Consider the following 19,859-nt stretch of genomic DNA (forward strand, 5'->3'; position numbering starts at 1 on the left):
CTGATCAGCTATGAGCTGTGTCTGACTCACAGGGCCCTTACCTTGGCATTTAAAACATTATATAAACGGGCTTAATATAACTGCACAGCCCAGCCGTGGTTCACTGTAGTGGGATGAGAACGGACTCTTACCTCACACGTTATCAGTCTGTAGGAGGACTGCAGTACTGACTGCCATCAGCGCAGCTTATCTGATGAATTCACACAATTATTCAACATTAATTCATGTAGGAAAATAAATGGTTCCTTGTTGTGAAACTCATTCAAATTTAAAACCCTTTAGCTTGAGATCTAATAGACTTCGAAGCTATTTAGTCCGAGTTTGGATAATGCAACAACAGCGCCACCAAGTGGTGAGGAAAGGAAGGCCGAGCAGCTTTAAATCCATGAGTCAGTGAGTTATGGTGGGAGCAGGCCACCGTCAAACGCCATTACACGCCTCCAAAACTGACTTGGAGTATCAATTTTTATTTTAATTTCAGATGCAAGTATATGAAACATGTTAGAGGGTAAATATTTACAATAAAAGTTGCATAACACACACAAGCAGGAAATGCAAACATCCAACAAAAAGTAATACGACAGAAGCATACGGAGCGCTAGCGGTCTATCTGAAGCAACGAATGATTGTCAAACCAAAGAAAGGAAAACAGGAAATTCAGCAAAAGTCCACACAAAACATTTCCTAATGAAACGAAGATAAAAAAAAAAAGAAATCTTGAACTCTGACTTAAAATCAAGTGTAATGTTGCGTCATCAGTGTGAGCTATGCTGGTGCGGTGCTTGCTGAACACATTTGCCTCACTGGAGTGTGAGGTGACATCACCATTTCCCAGAGGACACGGGGAACTTGCACTTTTATTATTGATCATCTAAAACATACATGGTACACCCAAATGCCTCAGACCATGACACGTCCCCCCCCTCCCTGTGTATGGTTACACAACACCAGCTGAATAATATATACAAACTCTAATAAACACCCAAACCATGAGCCTCAGCAGTGATATATGCGTCATCTTTGTTCAAGACTCATATATATATATATATAAATGTACAACTTTAATGCTAACTGCATTATGTGGTATGAACTGTTACGATGAGCCCTGAGGAAATGTATGGATTTTATTGTTTCTATTTTGACTCCATCTCAAATAAAAGCTATGTTCTAAGTATATATTAAACAACAGCCACAATGATCAGAGGACTTCCCCACCCACGACGAGTAAAGCTGAATCACAAGCCTGCAGTCAGTGCAAGTCGGACCGTACGGCTACCATCACACCACGTTACAGCTCCAAATCACATGGCTTGCAAGCTTAGGACACACAATGCGGGGCAGAGTGAGGCGACGGCACAACCGCGATGTGAACTGTCGAGTCGGTGCTTCGGAGAGTCGCGCAGTAGTGTCGATTATGCATGTTTGCTGTTCAGTTTAATTCACCTTTTTTTTTTTTTTTACATGAGCCGTTGTGGCGGTTGCAATGAAAAATAGAAACAAAGCACATTTCACAGTAGTATATATTTTTTTTGTTTCCTTTTTGTCACCGTTTGTTAAATACATACATAGGACAAGATAAATAGCTTCTACAATGAGGAAAGGTCTTGCTGGTGCAGTCAGTCACGGGAAAAAAATAAAATAAAATGAAAAGCTGTTCCTGCATTGATGGGTGAATTGTTTTGCTGCTCAAACGGTTACATCAGCCAACAGAGACTTTCAAGCTACGTGAGGCCTTTATTACATTATGGAGAAGTAATGGGTCACAATCAAGAGTTCGGTTCAAAAGCAACCTCCACAGTTCCCTCCACCAGCAAATAATAGACCTGCGACAGCTTTTTTTCTTTCCCCCATGTATCATAGCACTTTATTACCATTCTGAAAACTGCCTATCTAAACCATTTACCCACACTCACTCATCCATAATCATTCAACTGCTTCTGTCACAAAGAAGAAGAGAAAAAAAAAAAAGAGAAGCAGTCATCCAACTCAAACAGTTTTATAAAGCCGGAAAAAAACCACTATAAAGTATTACATACTTAAGAAAGATAAGCCTATAACTCTGCAGGCATTTGCAAATGAGTTTCAATGAATGAACCTTTTCCAGGAGGTGCTTCTTTGTGAGGATGCTCCTCATTACTGACAGACTCCTCTCTTTACTACAGGCTGTAGTTGGACCATCCCCGCTGGACTCTGTACACTACGCAAAGTTGGAGGGTCCGAGGTGGGTGACGGGAAGGCCAAGGCTGTCCAGAGGAGCACTGGGACAAAACCTTAATGCTTACAATAAAAAGGCCAGGAGGCCAGGGACAGAGGAAAAAGGGCCAGAGCAAACGGTCCTGGAAACACAAAAGAGCTCCAGGGAACTTCATCCTTACTTGTGAGGAAATGTGCGGTATCAAAAGTAGATCTGCTTGGCATGTGACGGATTCTGCTCCATGGGGCAGTACGGACATTTCAACCTGAGGACGAGACGGGGGGAGTGTAAGAAGATCCAAGATCATACAACACAAGGTTGTTGTTTTTTTCAACCTAAGCTACTCACACAACCTTATCCTCCCATGCACACATCAATGAATGAACCGGGCTGTATTGCTGACTTACTTCCCAGCGTTAGTCAGTTTGTTGAGGGCATCTCTGGAGATGACGTGGCCACAGATGAGCTTCATGGGAGGATTGCTCTCCGAGGTCTGCTGCCTGAGGATCGGGCAGGCGAACACAGAGTGGTACCAGCACTTCTTCCCGAGGTCGATTTCAATCTACAGGAAGAGACATGATGGGAGTCAGTTGAACGGTGAAAAAGGAGTTGAAGATGCCTCTGGGAAACCAGCAGCGACTTACAGGCAGCTCGTCTTTGTGCGTCCAGACTCCGCTGCACTGTCTCTGCTCGATCACCTGCTTGATGTTCATCAGCACTGGCAAAGCCATACAGCCTGATGCAAAACTGCAGAGAAATAGACGTGGCAGCATTGATTAAGTCCAACTTTTGATGAAATCATTTAAGCACACAAGCTACATGGTGATGGCACAGTTTATACTTCATCCTGACCTTTATACATGTAAAGATTGTAAAGTGAGTGAGAGATGACTCGTGTGTGTCGTTGGTGGGTTTGTCACCTAACACTGAGTGGAGACTCTACAGAGAGACCCAGTAAAGCGCAGGCATCCCTGGTGAAGATGTTACAGATCTCGGCCCACTGATTTGTCTCCAGCAGACTGCGGTACGGAGAGTTATCGATGCCGTGACGCAGGTACACCAGGCTGCCCATCAGGATCTGAATATCTGCATGGACAAAAGTGCAAAGTGTGGAGAACGACTAAATCAAATATTACATGAGAGTTTGTGAGGTAAGCCTCAAAATAATCGTGTATTGGCCTTAAGAACACATTCGTTCTTTATTGGTTGCAATTAAGAGTCTCTTAATTATTTCAAGGTTAAGAAAAACAGTGAAACACAACTCAAGTTCAGCATCTTTGTGCGTTTGTGTCGACAGGTTTCACACTGTGTGCCTTCTACCTCTCTGGTGCTGAGAGGCAAAGGGCTGGAAGTGCCGGGCGTACTGCAAGGCCTCCATTTGGTTGTTGATTCCCCCACCGAGCAGGCTGATGAAGTACAAGCGGTGCAACTTGAACTCTAGACTGCTGTTCAGGTCCAAAAGGCGCTGCCGATTCGTCACAGCCCACCTAAGAAGACGAGAATAAGTACAGTCAACTATGTCGACAGTGTTCATTTAATCATCACTAGGTGTTCAAAAGGGATGTATTTGGCATGATCAAAGTACACTTCATCTTAATGTCAATAAAGAATAAGTTTTAGGAGACATCCAGATGGGAGAAGTACCAAACAACTATCTCGTTTATGTCATTCTTCCCCATGATACATTGTATTGATAAAGGTTTTTGTACTTCTTGTCGTGCGTTTTAACGTAAAGCAGCTATAACATCTATCTTCATCCATGTGTGAAAATAGTCTGAGTCATTTTATTCTCTTTACAATGATGATGACCATCTAGACACAGATTGTGGGGAAAAATAAAACGTACTCCAGTGCCGGCCTGAGGTCCTGCATCCTCAGAGCTTCAAGGATTCTGTTCAGCTCCAGGAAAGGCTGCTTCATACTCATATCTATAACTACACCAGACTCCTGGAAAACAGACAAGTGTATTTTCAATTATCAAGAATTCTTACATTAATTATCCCGACTTAAAAAAAACAAGGGTTATACCAGATTTGAAGGCCCATAATGTTGCCTCAATTTGCACCGATACATTTCAAATAGGAATCATCTTAAAGCCGTCAAATTACACCAAAAACATATTGATGGCTTCACGGTTACTGACCTGACAAAGATCCTCTGCTACACTGAGCATCCCTTGTCTGTACAGGTGCTCCACAATTGTCTCACTCAGATATTTCTGTCTCTCCGGGGTGTCCCACACCGTCTCTGCCACCACAGCACTGATCTCTGCATCGAAATTCTGCAGAGAAGCACGTCAAATGGTTAAGTTCATGTCCGCCCATTGTTAAATGTTAAATAAAGTTGTTTCGCGAGTCCTTACCCTGTCAATGGCTTTGCCCACTTTGGACACACTGCCATGGATGTCCTTATGTCGGGAGGCTAGCATCTGCACTGTTTCTTTGATATTCTTACAACACTGTGCCATAGTCTGAGATAGGACCGATAAGTCTGCATCTTGTACTCCTGCAAGAGAGAAAAAGAAAAAAAAAGTCTTCACTCTGCATTTCTACAATATTATGTGAGCGATTCATTACGATACAGCTCGGATGAAGCGTAAAAAACAAAGCACCCTTTTAATTTAAATACAAAGAAATTAAAAAAACGCTGAGAAAATATCTTCAGAGTGTTCGGTCACCTTGTGTGCAAACAGTTTGTCTTACCAAAAGCGACCAGCTGCCCTCGTATCTCGCAGACGCTGCGCAGGAGCTCGTCTAGCCTCTCCTCAGACTGGTGGCCGTACATTACGAAGCGATGAAGCACTTTCTCCAGCTCCCGCTCAACACAAGCACACTGTTCCATGGTTCAGGCTGGAACACGCACACACACAACACCTGGATGAGAGAGAGAAAAAACTACAAGTCAAAGCCATTTTTATTTTAGAAAAAGTACAAATATAGATAATTTGATCAATTCTAATTTAAACTTTTTATTTTATTTCTTTATCATTTTACCTTCATACAAAGCACAATAAATCCTTTTTTCATTACAATTATTTTGTTAAGATTTGTGACCAAGATATGTCCTAGGTGTGACCTTTAATGTTAAAAAAATGAACTTGTCAGTGCAATGTCATGGCATGGTAAACTATCTCAAATATATCTTCGGCCAACAGACACGCACTAGTGATATGTTGGCCAGCTAATGCATAGATCAGGCTGGAATAATGTAGGTTTTCGTTTTCTCTCGTTAGTTTGCAGCTCTCTGTAGTTTGCTGCAGAGGATACAACACAAAATAAACTCCTACAAATTTAGATTGTGGACCTGTAAAAAAAAGCTGTAGGATCTGATGCCATTTCTTTAATGTTGTCTTTAACCAGTTGTCTGCAGTATTTGACAAATCTGATCATGCTGACAATCCCATGATAGTCACACAGCGGTCTACGCTGTGCTACCACGTTTTAAAAACACATTTGACAGCTGGTAGACATTCATCTTTTTATCCAGAGAATAAAGACGCAAACCGACCCTGAAGTACTGCCCTGATTAAAAGTTTGCTAGCAACCAGCAAGGCCTTTAAACCGTTAAACGCAGGCACTCTGCGGCCTGGTGTTTACTAACGTAAGTCACCACTAGCTATCAACCAGACAAGTACAAATGAATTGTCTGACAACGAAAGAACATGTCAGTGATTTTGTTAGAGCATCTGGTCTGACTTCGGGTAGTATTTCTTTCTTGTTATAAAAAGCACAAAGTCATTGGTAGGTATAGCTTTACTGTAACTCACCCATTATAAGCCGAATACAGAAAATGTCCACCTAGCAGTAACCGTAATAGAGCTAACCAACATAAACGCGAGCTGTGTTTCTCTTTTAATATTGAAAATGCCACCTTTCTAATTTGTATTACTCACTAACAACGATAAATACTAAATGCCACAAACTACTAACTATGTGTTTTGATTCGATGCCGTAAGTTATAACATGAAGGAGCCGCACAGCTAACATAAACAAACGGTGTCAGTGTCTGGCTAGCTGCAAAAGCTCGCCATTGCTAGCAGCTACTAGGCTAGCTGTTAGTTGATGTTAGCCAGCTGCTGACTGACAAGGCCCAAATTATTTCAGGAGAGAATGACAACCCGCTTGTCTTCATTGGTTTGCATCATCCCAACACCTGAAACATCTATCGCCTTTAACCGAATTATAAGATACGTTGAAATAAGCACCACTCACCTATCCTGCTAATTAGTTAGCAAACATTAGCGTTAGCCACTTGCCTGTTATGGCAACACTTCACCAGCAGTCGTAATGCGGATCTTCCTGTGTCGCATTCAGCCTAGACTGGACATTTCACAATAAAAGTTATTCTCTCTGCGACATCAAACACCAGCTGTCCGCGTACAATATGATTTTAACGTTCTCCCTTTTGCACACGGGCGTCTTGGAGCTGTCACAACTTATCATTTAAAGGTTGGCACAGTAAGGATACTATATGTATCAGCATGTAAACAACATTTTAATGTTACAGCTGGTCAATGTAGAGCTCATTTTAACTACTTACTCGGGTAGTTTCATCAATCATGTGTTATGTATGTAAAGTCTTGAACCGCAAAATAATTAATGTTAGTATAGCATGCATATCTATACAGTGAAGTAAACAAATACAATATTTGAGGGAGTGGAGTTAAAGTATAAAGTAGCATAAATAGAAATATTCATGTGGAGTACAATACCTCAAAGTTGTCCAACACTGAAATTAAAATATTGCGAAGTACTCAGATCCTTTACTTAAATAAAAGTACCAATACCGCACTGTAAAAGTACTTAATTACAAGTAAAAAAGCATGCATTGAGAAAAGTACTCCCAGAAAAAGTATTCAATTTTGTTCAACTTTTGTTTAAACCTCAAAGTTATTCAGTGCAACGTAATTTAAGACAAGAAGCAAAATGAATACTAAATGTACATAGTTACATTCACCACTGAGTATTATAAATGTGGCTTGTATAGAGCCTGGCTAAAAGAGGAACTAGGTCAGTTTAAAAAAAAGGTAGATTTGACATGTGATCTTATGTTTATATTCTTTGTCATAAAATACTGGCATTTAAATAGCCATCATGAGACTGAACCCTTGCTTAGCATCATATCCCACAAATAGAACACAAGCAGAAAAAGTATGAAGCATGTTTATTTGTCTTCTTATGAAAGTGCTGTTATACTTTTGTCTGCTTATAGATGGCCCCCGCAGTGTATTCTTCATGCACAACTTTATGGTGTGTTGCATTGCTGATGGTGGGTGAGGTCTTTGGACTTGTGCAGGCTGGTGTGACGAATCAGTGATCTACACGAAAGCTTCTCATTGCTGAGGTGCTCATCATTCTTTCCCTCTGAGTCCTCCACCAGCCTACTGCGCTGCCATTAACCACAGCGGTTCAAATATATCAGCACATCGTTGCACTTTAGTTCCCACTATCTCTTACCCAGCACACATGCATGTTGGCCTCTCCAACCTTTTGAAACTTTACAGTTCTGAATGATCATGTTTTACACTTTCACTCTGCGTTTTTCAAGTAATATCAGTGTTTATTTATAACATAATGCGATAGTGCTTACTGGATATAGTCATCCACCTCTCCTTAGTGCCTAGAGTTTAAAGGGATGATGATTTATGTTTGCCATGTCATTAGAGCCTCTAATGAAATATTAAATCATTTACATGATATCGCTGAAAGTGGTTTGTAAATGAATGAGTTTATACAGCATTAATGATGTAAAAAAAATAATAGTATCGCTCTGTGAAAGAGACAACTCCGCCAAGGTTATGGACTGAGTTCCTATTTTGGCCAGCCACACTAATAATATGTGCACTTGTGGCCATGTGTGACACTTCAGACAGTAAAAGGGACAAATTGCATATGTATAATGCCATACATTTAATAGATAGTTGACTTTTTAGTGTTGCATCAACTGCTTGATTCAACACATATACCCTCAGTCATAGCACTAGCTATTTAGTCGGGCTGCAATCAAAGATTTTCCATTGGCTTTCCCTGAGAGACTTAATGACTGAGAATGAATGGTAATCTCATGAGGTATTAGGTTTGGGACAGAGGGTTTACCATCAAACATGCCCAGACAGCCACAACGTGGCTTAGAGGCTCCTGCTATTGTAGCAACAATAATAAGCACAGTGAAATAGCATGATTGCTTTTAATCAAACGTGTTAGCATATGTTGTTGAATGACAAGAAAGCTTAAAAGTGAATTTGAAGCAAAAAAATGTCCAATGGCGGTAGTGATCTTAAAATATCCAGACATGAAAAAGGAAAAATGTGACTTAAAACATGTGAAAGCACTTTAAAGAATGTTGTCAGCTACCATGCACAGGAGTTCAGCATGTGAGCTGCCAAAGTTGGGTGGTCTATGTTCAACTTTGACCTGTTGTACCCCAGTTACACTTTAAAGTAGCATTCACACACACATACAAACCCAATCATACATACATTCCCCACACCCTCAATGTTAAGTAACCTCACATGTGAGGTTAAGTGGACAATGTGTGGGCTGTACTTCAAGCTTTGTATTTCCCCTTTCTTTCCCCACCAGCGTTCCCAGGCGAGAAGCTGAAGCTATGGCTATCTGGCCCTGATAGTATGGGTCTATATATAGACGAGCCTGTGACTGATCTAGCTGTAAGTGTCAGATTCCAGGCACACTCATCTATCCTGGCCGGATCAGCACCTGCTTCTAACTATAAACCCCCCACCCCCCAGTGCCGCCCCCCCCCCCCCCCCCCCCCCCTTAGTCCAGCTCACACAGGAAAGCCAATGTCCAACCAAACCTCAGCCCGGAGAGAGAAAAAAAGATCCAGGTTACTCTGTAAGCAATTTCTCTGAGGCCAGCTCAGAGGGGAGTGGCCGAAATAGAGATGGAGGATTGGAGATTGGAGGATGCAATGGGTCTGAGTGAGATGCCTCTCTTTGCTTTTTCTATTCAAGTCTGATACATGGCAGTGCATTTACATTCTGAAGTTGTCTAGCCAGTGTGGCTCTGCCAGTCTGGGCTGTACAGAGCTTCTCAGTCCTGGATCGGGTCTTGCAAACGAGCAATGTGCTGTGGATTTTGAGAGACAGTTTGGTGGATGTGGGGCAGATATTGCAACACAGAGGAACTCCATGCCCTCGGTAAAGCCTCATCATTGGTCGAAGGTACAGTACCAATCATTCTGTTTTTCTCTGCTGCATGGGGAGCAGGTTCTCTCTCTCTCTCTTGTCATCGTGCACCAAGGCAAAGTGGAAAGTTAAGATAAAGGCCATGTATTTGGCGGAGCTAATCTAACCATTGTCAGTTTCAATCGAAGACGAATAAATCTCATTCAAAATAAGTTGCAAATCATGATGAAATCTTTTGTATGTTTGTATTGTTTTAATTTCAAGTTGCTTGCTATTGCTTTTTAGGACATACCCACAGTTACATTTCTGTTCTGAACCCCTTTTGAGGTTGGCAATATCTCCATATATGGCGGTTATACTCTGGACAGTTGAGGGTTGAAAGCTATATTTGTTGTTGGCAAGCTAACAAAACAAGAACAATGCAGAGTTAATAGCCTCTATATTTTCTTTGAATAAGCTTTTACATCATAATAGTATTCATCAGTGTTGGTGATTTAAATGAATGAGCTGCACACCCTTCAGGTGACCATATCTTGCTTCCAGTCCAGGAACAGAGCCCAAAGCAGACCAGAGGAGCAGACTGGACTGGCCACAGTGAGAATTTGGAGCTTGTGGACGAGCGATGGACAGCTGGACTCTCCAGGGGGACAGCTACTCCTTCCTGCGCAGTGTACCCCACCACACCTATTCCCTGTGCCATCGTGACGGCACCCCCAACCACGTTGAACTCTTCGACATCATCAACGTCCCCAGTCAGCGCAGTGCCATTTCCGAGACCACCTGCCTGTGTGACATTTTTGGAGACGACTGTGAGTCACCCTCCCTCTCAAGCAGCCCTGCTGTAGGAGCCTTTGTCCCTCCTCAGAGGGAGGTGGACGGCATATCTGCTGCATCACCTCTGGTGGATGATCTGAACAACTCCTCGGGCTCTTACCACACTGCACCGGGCTCCAGTGAAGGAGAGGAGGGCTTTGAAGATTCAAGAGAAAGGGTTTACAGCCCCCTGTTGCAGAACGAGTCTTCAAAGAGGAGGCAGCTGGTGGGTGAGGGACTGACCTCAGCGCTTTCAGACGTTTCTGAGGACAGAAGCCCAAATTTAGAACCAGAAAGGAAATCACCAGTACCTCAGTTTAGTACAGCGAGCCCATCGTCATCAGTCCTCAATACTGGTGAAAGCACCCCCTCTCCTGGACATAATAGCCCCTTTACCCTCAGTACAGAGGGAAGAGCGTCATCCTTGTCTTCTTCCTCAGTTGAAAAAAGGTGTTCGCCATCATCACCTAGTCCTAGACAAGCTCACTCAGAAACGGATCCAAGAATAACCACTCCCACTTTCAAAGATATACTTCAGTCTCTATCTCCAAGTCCCTCCCCTGAGCCTAGGAACTGTGTCAGCTCATCTTCCTGTGAATCGGTGAACACCCAGTTATTACCTGAGTTCAGGGACGAACAAGGCTCCCCCGAGCCAAGGAGCAGCTGCTCTAATCAAAAAAGCAGTCCCTCACCTGAGACCATATCCAAAGATTTTTTTCTGGATTTTACAGAGTCAGCGTTTGATTCTGGAGTCACACTTTTATCTCCTTTACCTTCATCCAGTATTACAGAGTTATCATCCCAGTCGAGAGAAACACTGGCCTCTCCTGAGCTGAACAATAGGCCCTACTCCCCGGATACGCAAGCATCATCTCCTTTTTCTGAGCTGAGAGGGAGGGTCTCCCTGCCTGATCTCCTCAGCAGAGGCTCAACACCTGAGAACGAAGATTCTATCCACACCCCTGAGCTGATTTCAGATTATTCAACTGCGGAAGGAGACGCTACGACGACTCCTGAGAGCCAGGATACAGGAGTCAGTGCTGTATCTACACCTGCCCCACGACATACACCTCCCACACCTGTTATTTCAACAACATCTCCTGAACTTGTGCAGAGTAGTGTCTCACCTGAGTTGACACACAAAGCTCCCTCACCTGGCCTGCTCTGTGCTGCTTCTCCAGCTAAGACTGGGACAAGAACTCCGTCTCCCGACCCCTGGCATAAAATTAGACACATTTTAACACCTCCTGAGAGCAGGACCCAGGTTTTTTCACCTGTGGTAAATTATAGCTTATCTCCATCACCTGAAGTTACGAGCAGCTGCTCTCCCACAGAGCACAGATATACTGCTCCCTCACCTGAAATTAGGATTACAGCTTCCTCCCCTGAGGTCAGTAGGAGAGAGTCATCTTCTGAAGTGGAAACAACAGCTGCATCTCCTTTCCTAGATCCTCACTTTGACGGTGCCTCATCAAGAAGCCTCACTTCGTCCCCACACATAACAGGGATTTCTTACTCTGTTGTTCAGCCCGAGGACAGGGACAGTCCCCCATTTCCCGAGCTCTCTCGTCTCTCCACCCCAGAGCCTGATAGGACACTTGTGTCCCCTGAAGCAAGGAGCCCTACCCCAAGCAGAGACAGTATACAGAGCAGTGTAGCAGAGTCCACCAGTTCACCAAGAGATTCACCTCATACACCGGGCTTCACAAGCTCTGTCCTGCAGCCTGAAATAACTCTGTCGCACCAACCCAGGTATCAAACACCTTCACCTCAGCCAGAGCATCACACTCCCTCACCTGAGCCAAGATATCAAACCCCTTCATCTGACACGTATCAAAGTCCCTCGCCTCAGCACAGAAGTAGAGATCCATCACCTGTTGCCCCATCTCCTGAGCAGAGGTATCATCAGCATTCACAAGTGACCCTCTCTACTGAGCACAACCCTGATTGTACCCGGCCTACTCCTCCTCTAAGAAATACACCTGAGGTTGAGGGGGATTCCTCTTCAGTTGATATTACAGAAAAACAGTACCCAACACATTTGGCAAAAGAGAGTGTGTCACCCGCATTTAAACAACAAAGAAGAGAGAAAGGAGAAGCAACACCAAAGGAGGCAAACCTTCAGGATAACTCAAGTTTCCGAGAGGAAAAACAAACCCTTGGCCCCACCTTTGGTGAGAAAGAAGACACTTATAATAATCTCCCCATTGAAATAAAGTCTGCTTCTCCTAATCGTCTGGTCTCCAAAGACAGGAGTCCAGGTATTTTACCTGTCCACAGGGCTGCAACCACCTCACCTGTGCAGAGACTGGAAACCGCACAACCTCAATTCACTACGTACACCCTAACTTCTGAAAGCAGAAGCTCATTGAAATCTGCCTGTACACCTGAGCTTGCAAGACGACAGCTGTTTCCCAAAGTTAGACAAGAAACCAGAGAGAGTTTAACAGAGGACATGGCCCACCATGTAAGGCGGACTCCCTCTCCGCCACTCACCAGGTTTACACCTGTCCACATCATAGCCCCTGAGAAACCATACAGACAGTGGCAGAACAGAAGCAGTAGCCCCTCTCAGGTTGTAGCATCCTCACCCAATGGTAATTTAAAGAATGTGATGACAAACAGGGAAAGCCCCAATGTTGCCTATGTGGACAATAATAGCCAGGCCCATTGGGTCAGGCAAGGCAGGCAATTGGAGATGGAGCTGGAGGAGGAAAGGGAGGTAGGTAGGCAGAGGAAAATGGATAGGGAGATTGAGAGAGAGAGAAAGAAGAGGGAGGAGCGGGTTCCTGAAAAGGGGAAGGGTGGGCAGTGGGACGCCAGTTACAGAGGGGAACAGGTTGAGCTGTCATTCAATGCCAGGAATAGAAAAGGGCCTGCGAGGCGCAGTACAGCTCCCACAACCAGAGAGACCCGCCAGGGACTGCCAAGAGTGCATTCCTACTCAGAGAGCTTGCTTGCCACCAGACAGCTACAGCAACAACAGAGTCTGCTTAGAGTTGCTTCCCAACAAGACAGCAGGGGTGGTGGTCCTAGCAGACGGCGTCAACCTCCTTCACCACACAACAAGAGGAGTGTTCTGGGACGCGTGGCCGTAAACAGGCCCTGCCGGAGTTCCAGCTCCAGCATGGGAAGTGAGCTTGATGAGGCAGACGATGACGATGACGTGAAATGGTTCACAGACTTGTCTTTCAGCAGCCTGTCAAGCCCTGAGGTAGATTACCTTGACATGTACAACTCCAGCCAACATTCATCTACCAACATTTCTCAACCATCTACACAGGAGAGCCCAGCCGGGGTTAGTGCCGCCTGGCCGGCCTATGCTGACTTCAGGGGTTCTGCTCCCAGGCTGGACAATGATGAACTCTTCTTCCAGCAACCACTTGCATACTACTCAGACGGCAAAGATCCATCAAGGCGCTATGAGATGGGCAGCTTTGAGTGCGTGGATGTGGCCGTGGAAAGAGAGGACTCCAGGAGGGTGAGAAGAGGAGTGCCAAAGAGACAGATCCAGCTGAAGAGAATGAGTAATGCTGAAGGGAGGCAGGATGAGAGCAGTGAAAATAGTAGTCCTGGGTTACCAGTGATGGTGGAAAGCCCCTCTCTAGAGAATCATTGCAGTGAGACGTTCATGAGACAACACAGTACACCAGCAGCAATGCAAGAATGCTACACTTCTGAACGCAGCCGTGAGCGCAATCAACAAAATGAAAGAATATCCAAACTCCAGAAATCTGCTTCTCTGGATGAAACATGCCCTAAAACCAAGATGGCCACTTGTCTCATTAAGAGTGTGTTGTCCAAGAAGATGGAAAGTGTTGACACTCAACCTGATGAGCAGGCAGTAGAAGAAGTGAGCCCCGCTTTTGAGGAAAACAGACGACCAACAGAAAGCGCAGCGGCACCGCTCAAAGAGTCCCCACTACCTGACTCACACAAACTTAGTTCCAGTTTTCAGTCAGATCACAGTCTTTCATCTGAGGGTCTCCCAGCGAGAGCAGAGCCAAGCACAAGGGATGAAGCCAAACCACCAAAAAGCTTTGGAGCGAGATCCAGTAACAGGCCAAGTTCATCCAGCAGCAGCCGAAGTGTTAACTTTTCACTGACCGAGAGTGAGGAGGCTGATTCTCAAAGCACGAATGCAGCCTCATTAAGCTCCGAAATGAGATCAGAATTGAAAGTGCCGTTTGATAGTAAACAGTCAACAACCGGAGTACAACCAGCTGATGACAGTGAGACATGGGACGGAAGAGAGGGTGGTGACTCAGCAAATGCCACTGCCGGGAACTCAGGAGCTGCTTCTGCCACAGGAGCCAGCAGCATGCAAGTCAGGGTGACAAACGGAGACCAGGAATGTGAAAACACAGCGGACCATAAACAACTGCAACCAGATGCCAAGGGCGCTTACATGTCACAAACACAGGAGATTAAGCTCAGAGCCGTGGAGAAAAAGAGAGCCTCCCTAAATGTCTGTCTCACACCTGAGGCACAGAGCAAACCTTGGGCTTCTTCACCAGATTTGAAGGAGGAACGGCTAAATACCAGTGTGGATGAGAAAACAGAGGAAGAAGAAGGAAATGGGAATAATAAAGTGAAGGTCCCCATTCACAAAGTTAGAGATGTGAGGCGGCTTGTAAAAAATACATATAACCTGTCCTTCAAGGCGACTAGTGCTGTAATGCCATCAAATGTGGACGAAGAAAGGATGAAAACTTTAAATGAGGATAGGAGGGAAGAAGTCAAAGATGAAAGGAGGGAAGCGGTCACAGCACGGGAGGAGAGGGAGGTAAGGCAGGAGATAAGGAGGGAGGAATTCAGGGCGGAGAGGAGAGAAGAACAGAAAGAGGAGGTAAAAGACTCAAAGCTGCTGACCTTATCTCCACCTCTTCAGAGCAAAGGAAGTCCTCTGTCTCATCCACAGCCGATGCAAATACAATACAAGGCTGTTTGCTGGAAAGAAGACAAAAATAAAACGTCACGCAGCAAGAAAGACCCAGAGAACCCAGGTGACAAACCCCAGGCTGCTCAAAAGCTTGTCACAGAGGTAAGCAGAGAATCACACAACACACTGAGTTACACAACCGGAGACGCAGCAATTGCAAAGTCATGTCAACATGGTGTAAACATGGCATCGGAAACACAACAAACTACGACGGATGTACATAAAGTGTCAGACAATGAGGATAAACCTGTGCTGCTTAAGACCGAGAGAAAGCCTCCCATGCTTGGCAGCCTCCACAAACTGCCCAGTAAGGAAAGAGAGGTGTCCACTGCTGTAGTGTTAATAAGAGATGGATCCAGTAAGACCAAGACTTCTGCATCTCCATCCCAGGAAGAGATTCCCACCCTAATCCAAGCCCCAGCTGCTTCACACTCACCTGGACCCACTACCCCCGGCAGTAACCATGCTAGCGGTGGCCACTCAGTTTCAATGCTATTGAAAGAGAAAGGCTACCAAGCTGACATTGGAGCAGTGGTGGGTGATATGAATGGACTTGGGGGTAAAGGGGTTCCACGTAAACATGTGAACTGCCTGGAGATCCCCCTTCAGACCCCGAGTCCTTCACATGGAGGTCGGCTGGAGTCTCATAGAGAGAGGACATTCTCCTCCTCATCCACCACGTCTGGCCCCTCAGCAGCATCTGACAACACAGACACCCTCACAAAGGCAAGTGAAGACGAGGGCGTTAGCAGTACGCCTACAGTAACAGACACAGCAAAGCAAAAAAGTGCTTCTCCGCTAAGGAATACGCAGGAGCAAACACCACCTACCGCCAGACACAAGGAACTTGGAGATTTTGAAGCAGTGAAAAGACTAGATCCAACTTTCCCCCCAAGGTCCCCTGCAGTAAGGAAATTCAAACCACAGGCAATTGAGGTTAAGTCGCTGTCTAAAGAAACACAGAAACAAGAGACACCCACAAATGTTACAGGAAACAGCAGGCCTCAAACCATTGAGGTTAAATCTATCGCTAAAACTTCTCAAAAGCCAGCAGTGCCTCCAAAACCAAGCTGCAAATTCATACCAGCAGATTTAGGAGCAATGCCAAGTGAAGCGCAGAGACCATCAGCAACATCTGTAAAACCACAAGGTGAGGAGAGGCCTCAAACAATTGTTGTGTCGTCACCGACAATCTATAGAAAGATCTCTAATGAGTCCACATCAACGTCAAACTATACAAGAAAACTGGCTGTGTCTGCAGTATCCAGCCTCAAACCTCCATCTTGCAAAGCAACATCAACCACCATCTCCAATCTCTCAAACCAGTCAACAGCATCAGAGACAGAGGCATCTAATAACAGAGGTCAGCAGCAAAGGCCAGGGGCCTCGTTTCAGAGTTCTAGATATACACAGAGACCCACAACCTTAGCTACAGCTCCAATATCATCCACTGGGCCAGGTTTCACCTCAGCTCAGGGTCCAGTCTCTGACCCCAAATCAAACCCTGTCCCTGGATCTGAATCAGCTGGAGCCAACCAGCCAGCTGCTATGGATCTAGACAGCCAACCCCAGTATACCAGGTCGGCATACCCTCATGAACAAGCTATGCCGGCAACTTCAAACAGTACAAAACAACCTGCAGCTGTTTCCACAACACAAGTGCCAGGATACACACCCCAGCGATGCCGCAGATCCCTCTCCAGCGAGCGCTCCCAAAGGACAGATGACCATCTGTTTTATACCTCAGACGACCCTCCGAGCTACGATGAAAGAGAGAGCTTTAGTCCCCTCATGCTCCCAGATCTGACCTCCAGGAGGTCAAATCGCTATCAACCCTCGTCCCGCCCTCCTCCCTGCTCCTGCACAGCTGGCTGCCCTTCCCACCCTGGTCTCACCCCTCCTCACCATCACCACAGCCCCCATAACCTCACCCCTCCTGCCCCTCCACACTCTCCAGGCCAGGCGTTGCCTTACCCGGTGGCTCAGCCTCCTCTCCGTCTCTACCAGTGCAGATCTGACGCTCAGCTGATGAGCTACCAGCCCGGCTCTCCCAAATCAAGTCCTCTTGGTCCAAGCCAGCCACCGGCCATGTACCAGCCTCTCCACCAGCCTCCTCCCTGCCCTCCCCACCCCTCACTCATGCAGACCTGCCCTGCTGAGCGCCCGCTGCAGCCACCCCAGCATATTGACCTTCGACGACCCCCTGTCCACAGATCCCCCCATCAACAGCCTCCAGGCATGGCTGCTTACAGTGATCCGGGCCACAGCCTTTCTCCTGGCCTACCTCCAATGGATCCGCAGTACATGTGTGGCCCTCAAAGCCTGGGGCTGTCCTATGGCTCTGAATATGGGGGTGACAGCTCCAGTTTGTACTCAGAGAGCAGCTATGGACAGACACCTCGCAGAGTGCTCCTGGATCCTGAGACAGGGAAGTATTTTTACATCGAGGTGCCTGTGCAGCCACTGAGAAAAATGTTGTTTGACCCAGAGACAGGCCAATATGTGGAGGTGCTCATCCCGCAGCAAGCAATGTCACATTCAGGCCTGTATCCTCCCGCAGCAACCCCCTACACATCTGTCCACAACCCAAACATGTACGCTCCTGCTCCACAGTACATGCCCTATGCAGCTCCTCCTCCCCAAGCCCACCCCCAGGCCCAGCCTCAGCCACCCCGATATCCTGAGGCCTCTACCGCTGCAGCAATGCACCCAGGTGGGCCTGGGGTCAGCTACAGGAATCTCTCCGGTCAGTCCAAGCCAGAGCCTCAGAGCCATCCACCGCTCGACCAGAGCTACCTGGAGAGCATGTATTATGTCCCTACAGGGATGAATGCGAGCCCAAATCCCACCCCACCAGACTATTACCACAAACATCCCGCCAACCTTCCCCCAACAGGGGGGAAAAGGTCCTGAAATAGAGGACAGAGGCCGCCTTCCTGGAGCCTGTTGGGTTTTAAATACACAGTGTATAAAGGAGGTGTCTAATGTTGGCCTGTAATGTTATTTGAGTTTTCACATTGCAACTGAAGCAATTCTTTGGTTGTTGTTTATTTGCTGCTGCTTGTTCTGTGCTGGACTGATTTAATAGCGCAAGATATCTGATTCTTGAGTTAATAGTTTTGAAAACAAAAGAGAGGAAGAGATTTGTTTTTGATGAGGTGTTCTTAAATCTAAAAATGATCGATTTCTATTTTTGTCACTTTTGATACAGGGTAAAAACATCATACTGTTCGTTCACCAGTATTGCTCAGCCACGACAAATGATTAGGTTTTACTGACGTGCATACTTTAACAACAAATATCTCCTAAAAACGTGAAAACACTGTTTTAAAAGAACCTCATGTTTATTTTATTATTGTGTTACTCTAATATTGGATGAGTGAGTTTGTGCACATGATGTCTGCAACAACAATGCCAATAAAACATGTTACGTATGAAATGCTCTGCTCTCCAATGCCTTCATCTATCTTCATATTCTATTATCTTCACATTCTATCTTCATCAATCTTCAACAGATTATTTCTGTGGTTCCCTATCTCTGCATTTATTTACGAACCAGGTCATGTAATTAGGCCTACAGTGTAAAACTGTCATGCAAATATAGTCTTGCAAAAACATCATATGTTGTGGTATTTGAATCAGTAACTGCATTAAACATTGTATTCATTTCAGAATCGAAAAATGCAATGCATTATTTTAAGGAAAATATTGTAATGCATTAACAAATATTATAAAGTCAGTGGTTTTCATAATCAAATGGTAAACAAAGCAGTGAGAGATCTGTCTAGAATGGATAATAAAGAGTTAGTGTAACAGGTTTTAGGGTGTGGGCCGTGCACAGCCAATAGTGCTGGCACACATCACTGCACCACTACACCAAATGTACACATGTATACCATATAAATGAGGCTATCTTAAAACATTTATGAGTTTAGACAACGCATTAATATATTTATATATTTCCACTATAATGCATCAAATGTTCGACAGCTGCTGCTTTGTGACCAGTTTTGAAAAGAAGCAATTTATGCACCCCTGACATTTTTTTTTCTTTGCCTTGAGAGGGCACTGTCACTATTACAACAGCACAAATGATTAATCATAATCATTTATCAATCTTTGGTTGGATTCTGAATTGCCATGGAAGTTATTTAAAATGGCTATTAACCAGCCATTGCTTTTGCAAGACAGAGAAACCGTTAATATTCAGTATGAAAGAGGTGTTCTCTGATGCTGCTGTGCATTTGTATCAGCACATTGTACAGCTGTGACCACTGGAGGGTGCCACAGACCACCAGAGCAGCACAGGTAGCCCCATCCTGAAGGTTTGTCTCAATCTGCTAACCTCTCGTGAGAAGGACCAGTCACTCTAAAACACAGTTTAATGATTTCCTAATCAAAACCTGAGCCCGTTAACAGAAACCAGGGCCCAATGTGTTAGTCCAGAGGGACACAATTGGTCTCCCCTTTCTTTGATGTGGATGGCAGGAAAATTAATGAGAGCTCTGACCAGTAGCTGAGAGGGGCTTGAGTGTGTATGGTTGTGTCTGACTGAACAAAACCCTGTTTCATCTGACAGAAGTAACTCAAAGGCCCACAGGCACACATCTGGAGGGGATATAACACTCACAGCACCTGGCAAATTGTGTGGCGTCTGTATGTGGGTCTTGGAGACCTATCCACAGCTGTGTGTTGTTAGTAATGCCAACTGAATCAGAAGAGAGATGCTGTGATGTCCTACTGATTAGAAAGAGACTGACTTA

The 19,859-nt window shown here is 45.2% G+C and overlaps 2 protein-coding genes across 3 annotated transcripts; one reads left to right on the plus strand and one right to left on the minus strand.

The window, feature by feature from the left end:
• Positions 1-372: 372 nt before the first annotated feature.
• On the minus strand, positions 373-6,468 carry rmnd5b (required for meiotic nuclear division 5 homolog B). The gene is made up of 10 exons (XM_079268439.1): positions 6,406-6,468; positions 4,897-5,067; positions 4,557-4,699; positions 4,338-4,475; positions 4,041-4,141; positions 3,515-3,681; positions 3,115-3,280; positions 2,839-2,941; positions 2,602-2,756; positions 373-2,459 (listed from the first exon to the last, which is right to left on the minus strand). The coding sequence occupies exons 2-10, from the start codon at positions 5,033-5,035 to the stop codon at positions 2,396-2,398; spliced, it is 1,176 nt and encodes a 391-aa protein (XP_079124565.1). The 5' UTR covers positions 5,036-5,067; positions 6,406-6,468; the 3' UTR covers positions 373-2,395.
• Positions 6,469-9,155: 2,687 nt separating this feature from the next.
• LOC306777839 (uncharacterized protein) lies at positions 9,156-18,536 on the plus strand. 2 transcript variants are annotated; one of them, XM_079269141.1, is made up of 2 exons: positions 9,156-9,377; positions 9,864-18,536. In XM_079269141.1, the coding sequence occupies exon 2, from the start codon at positions 9,964-9,966 to the stop codon at positions 18,007-18,009; it is 8,046 nt and encodes a 2,681-aa protein (XP_079125267.1). In that variant the 5' UTR covers positions 9,156-9,377; positions 9,864-9,963; the 3' UTR covers positions 18,010-18,536. The 2 variants fall into 2 exon arrangements, with proteins under 2 accessions (XP_079125267.1, XP_079125266.1); XM_079269140.1 differs by having other exon boundaries at positions 9,885-18,536.
• Positions 18,537-19,859: the final 1,323 nt, after the last annotated feature.

This window comes from Melanostigma gelatinosum, assembly GCF_949748355.1.
Source record: "Melanostigma gelatinosum genome assembly, chromosome: 5".
In the NCBI taxonomy this organism is placed as follows: Eukaryota; Metazoa; Chordata; class Actinopteri; order Perciformes; family Zoarcidae; genus Melanostigma; species Melanostigma gelatinosum.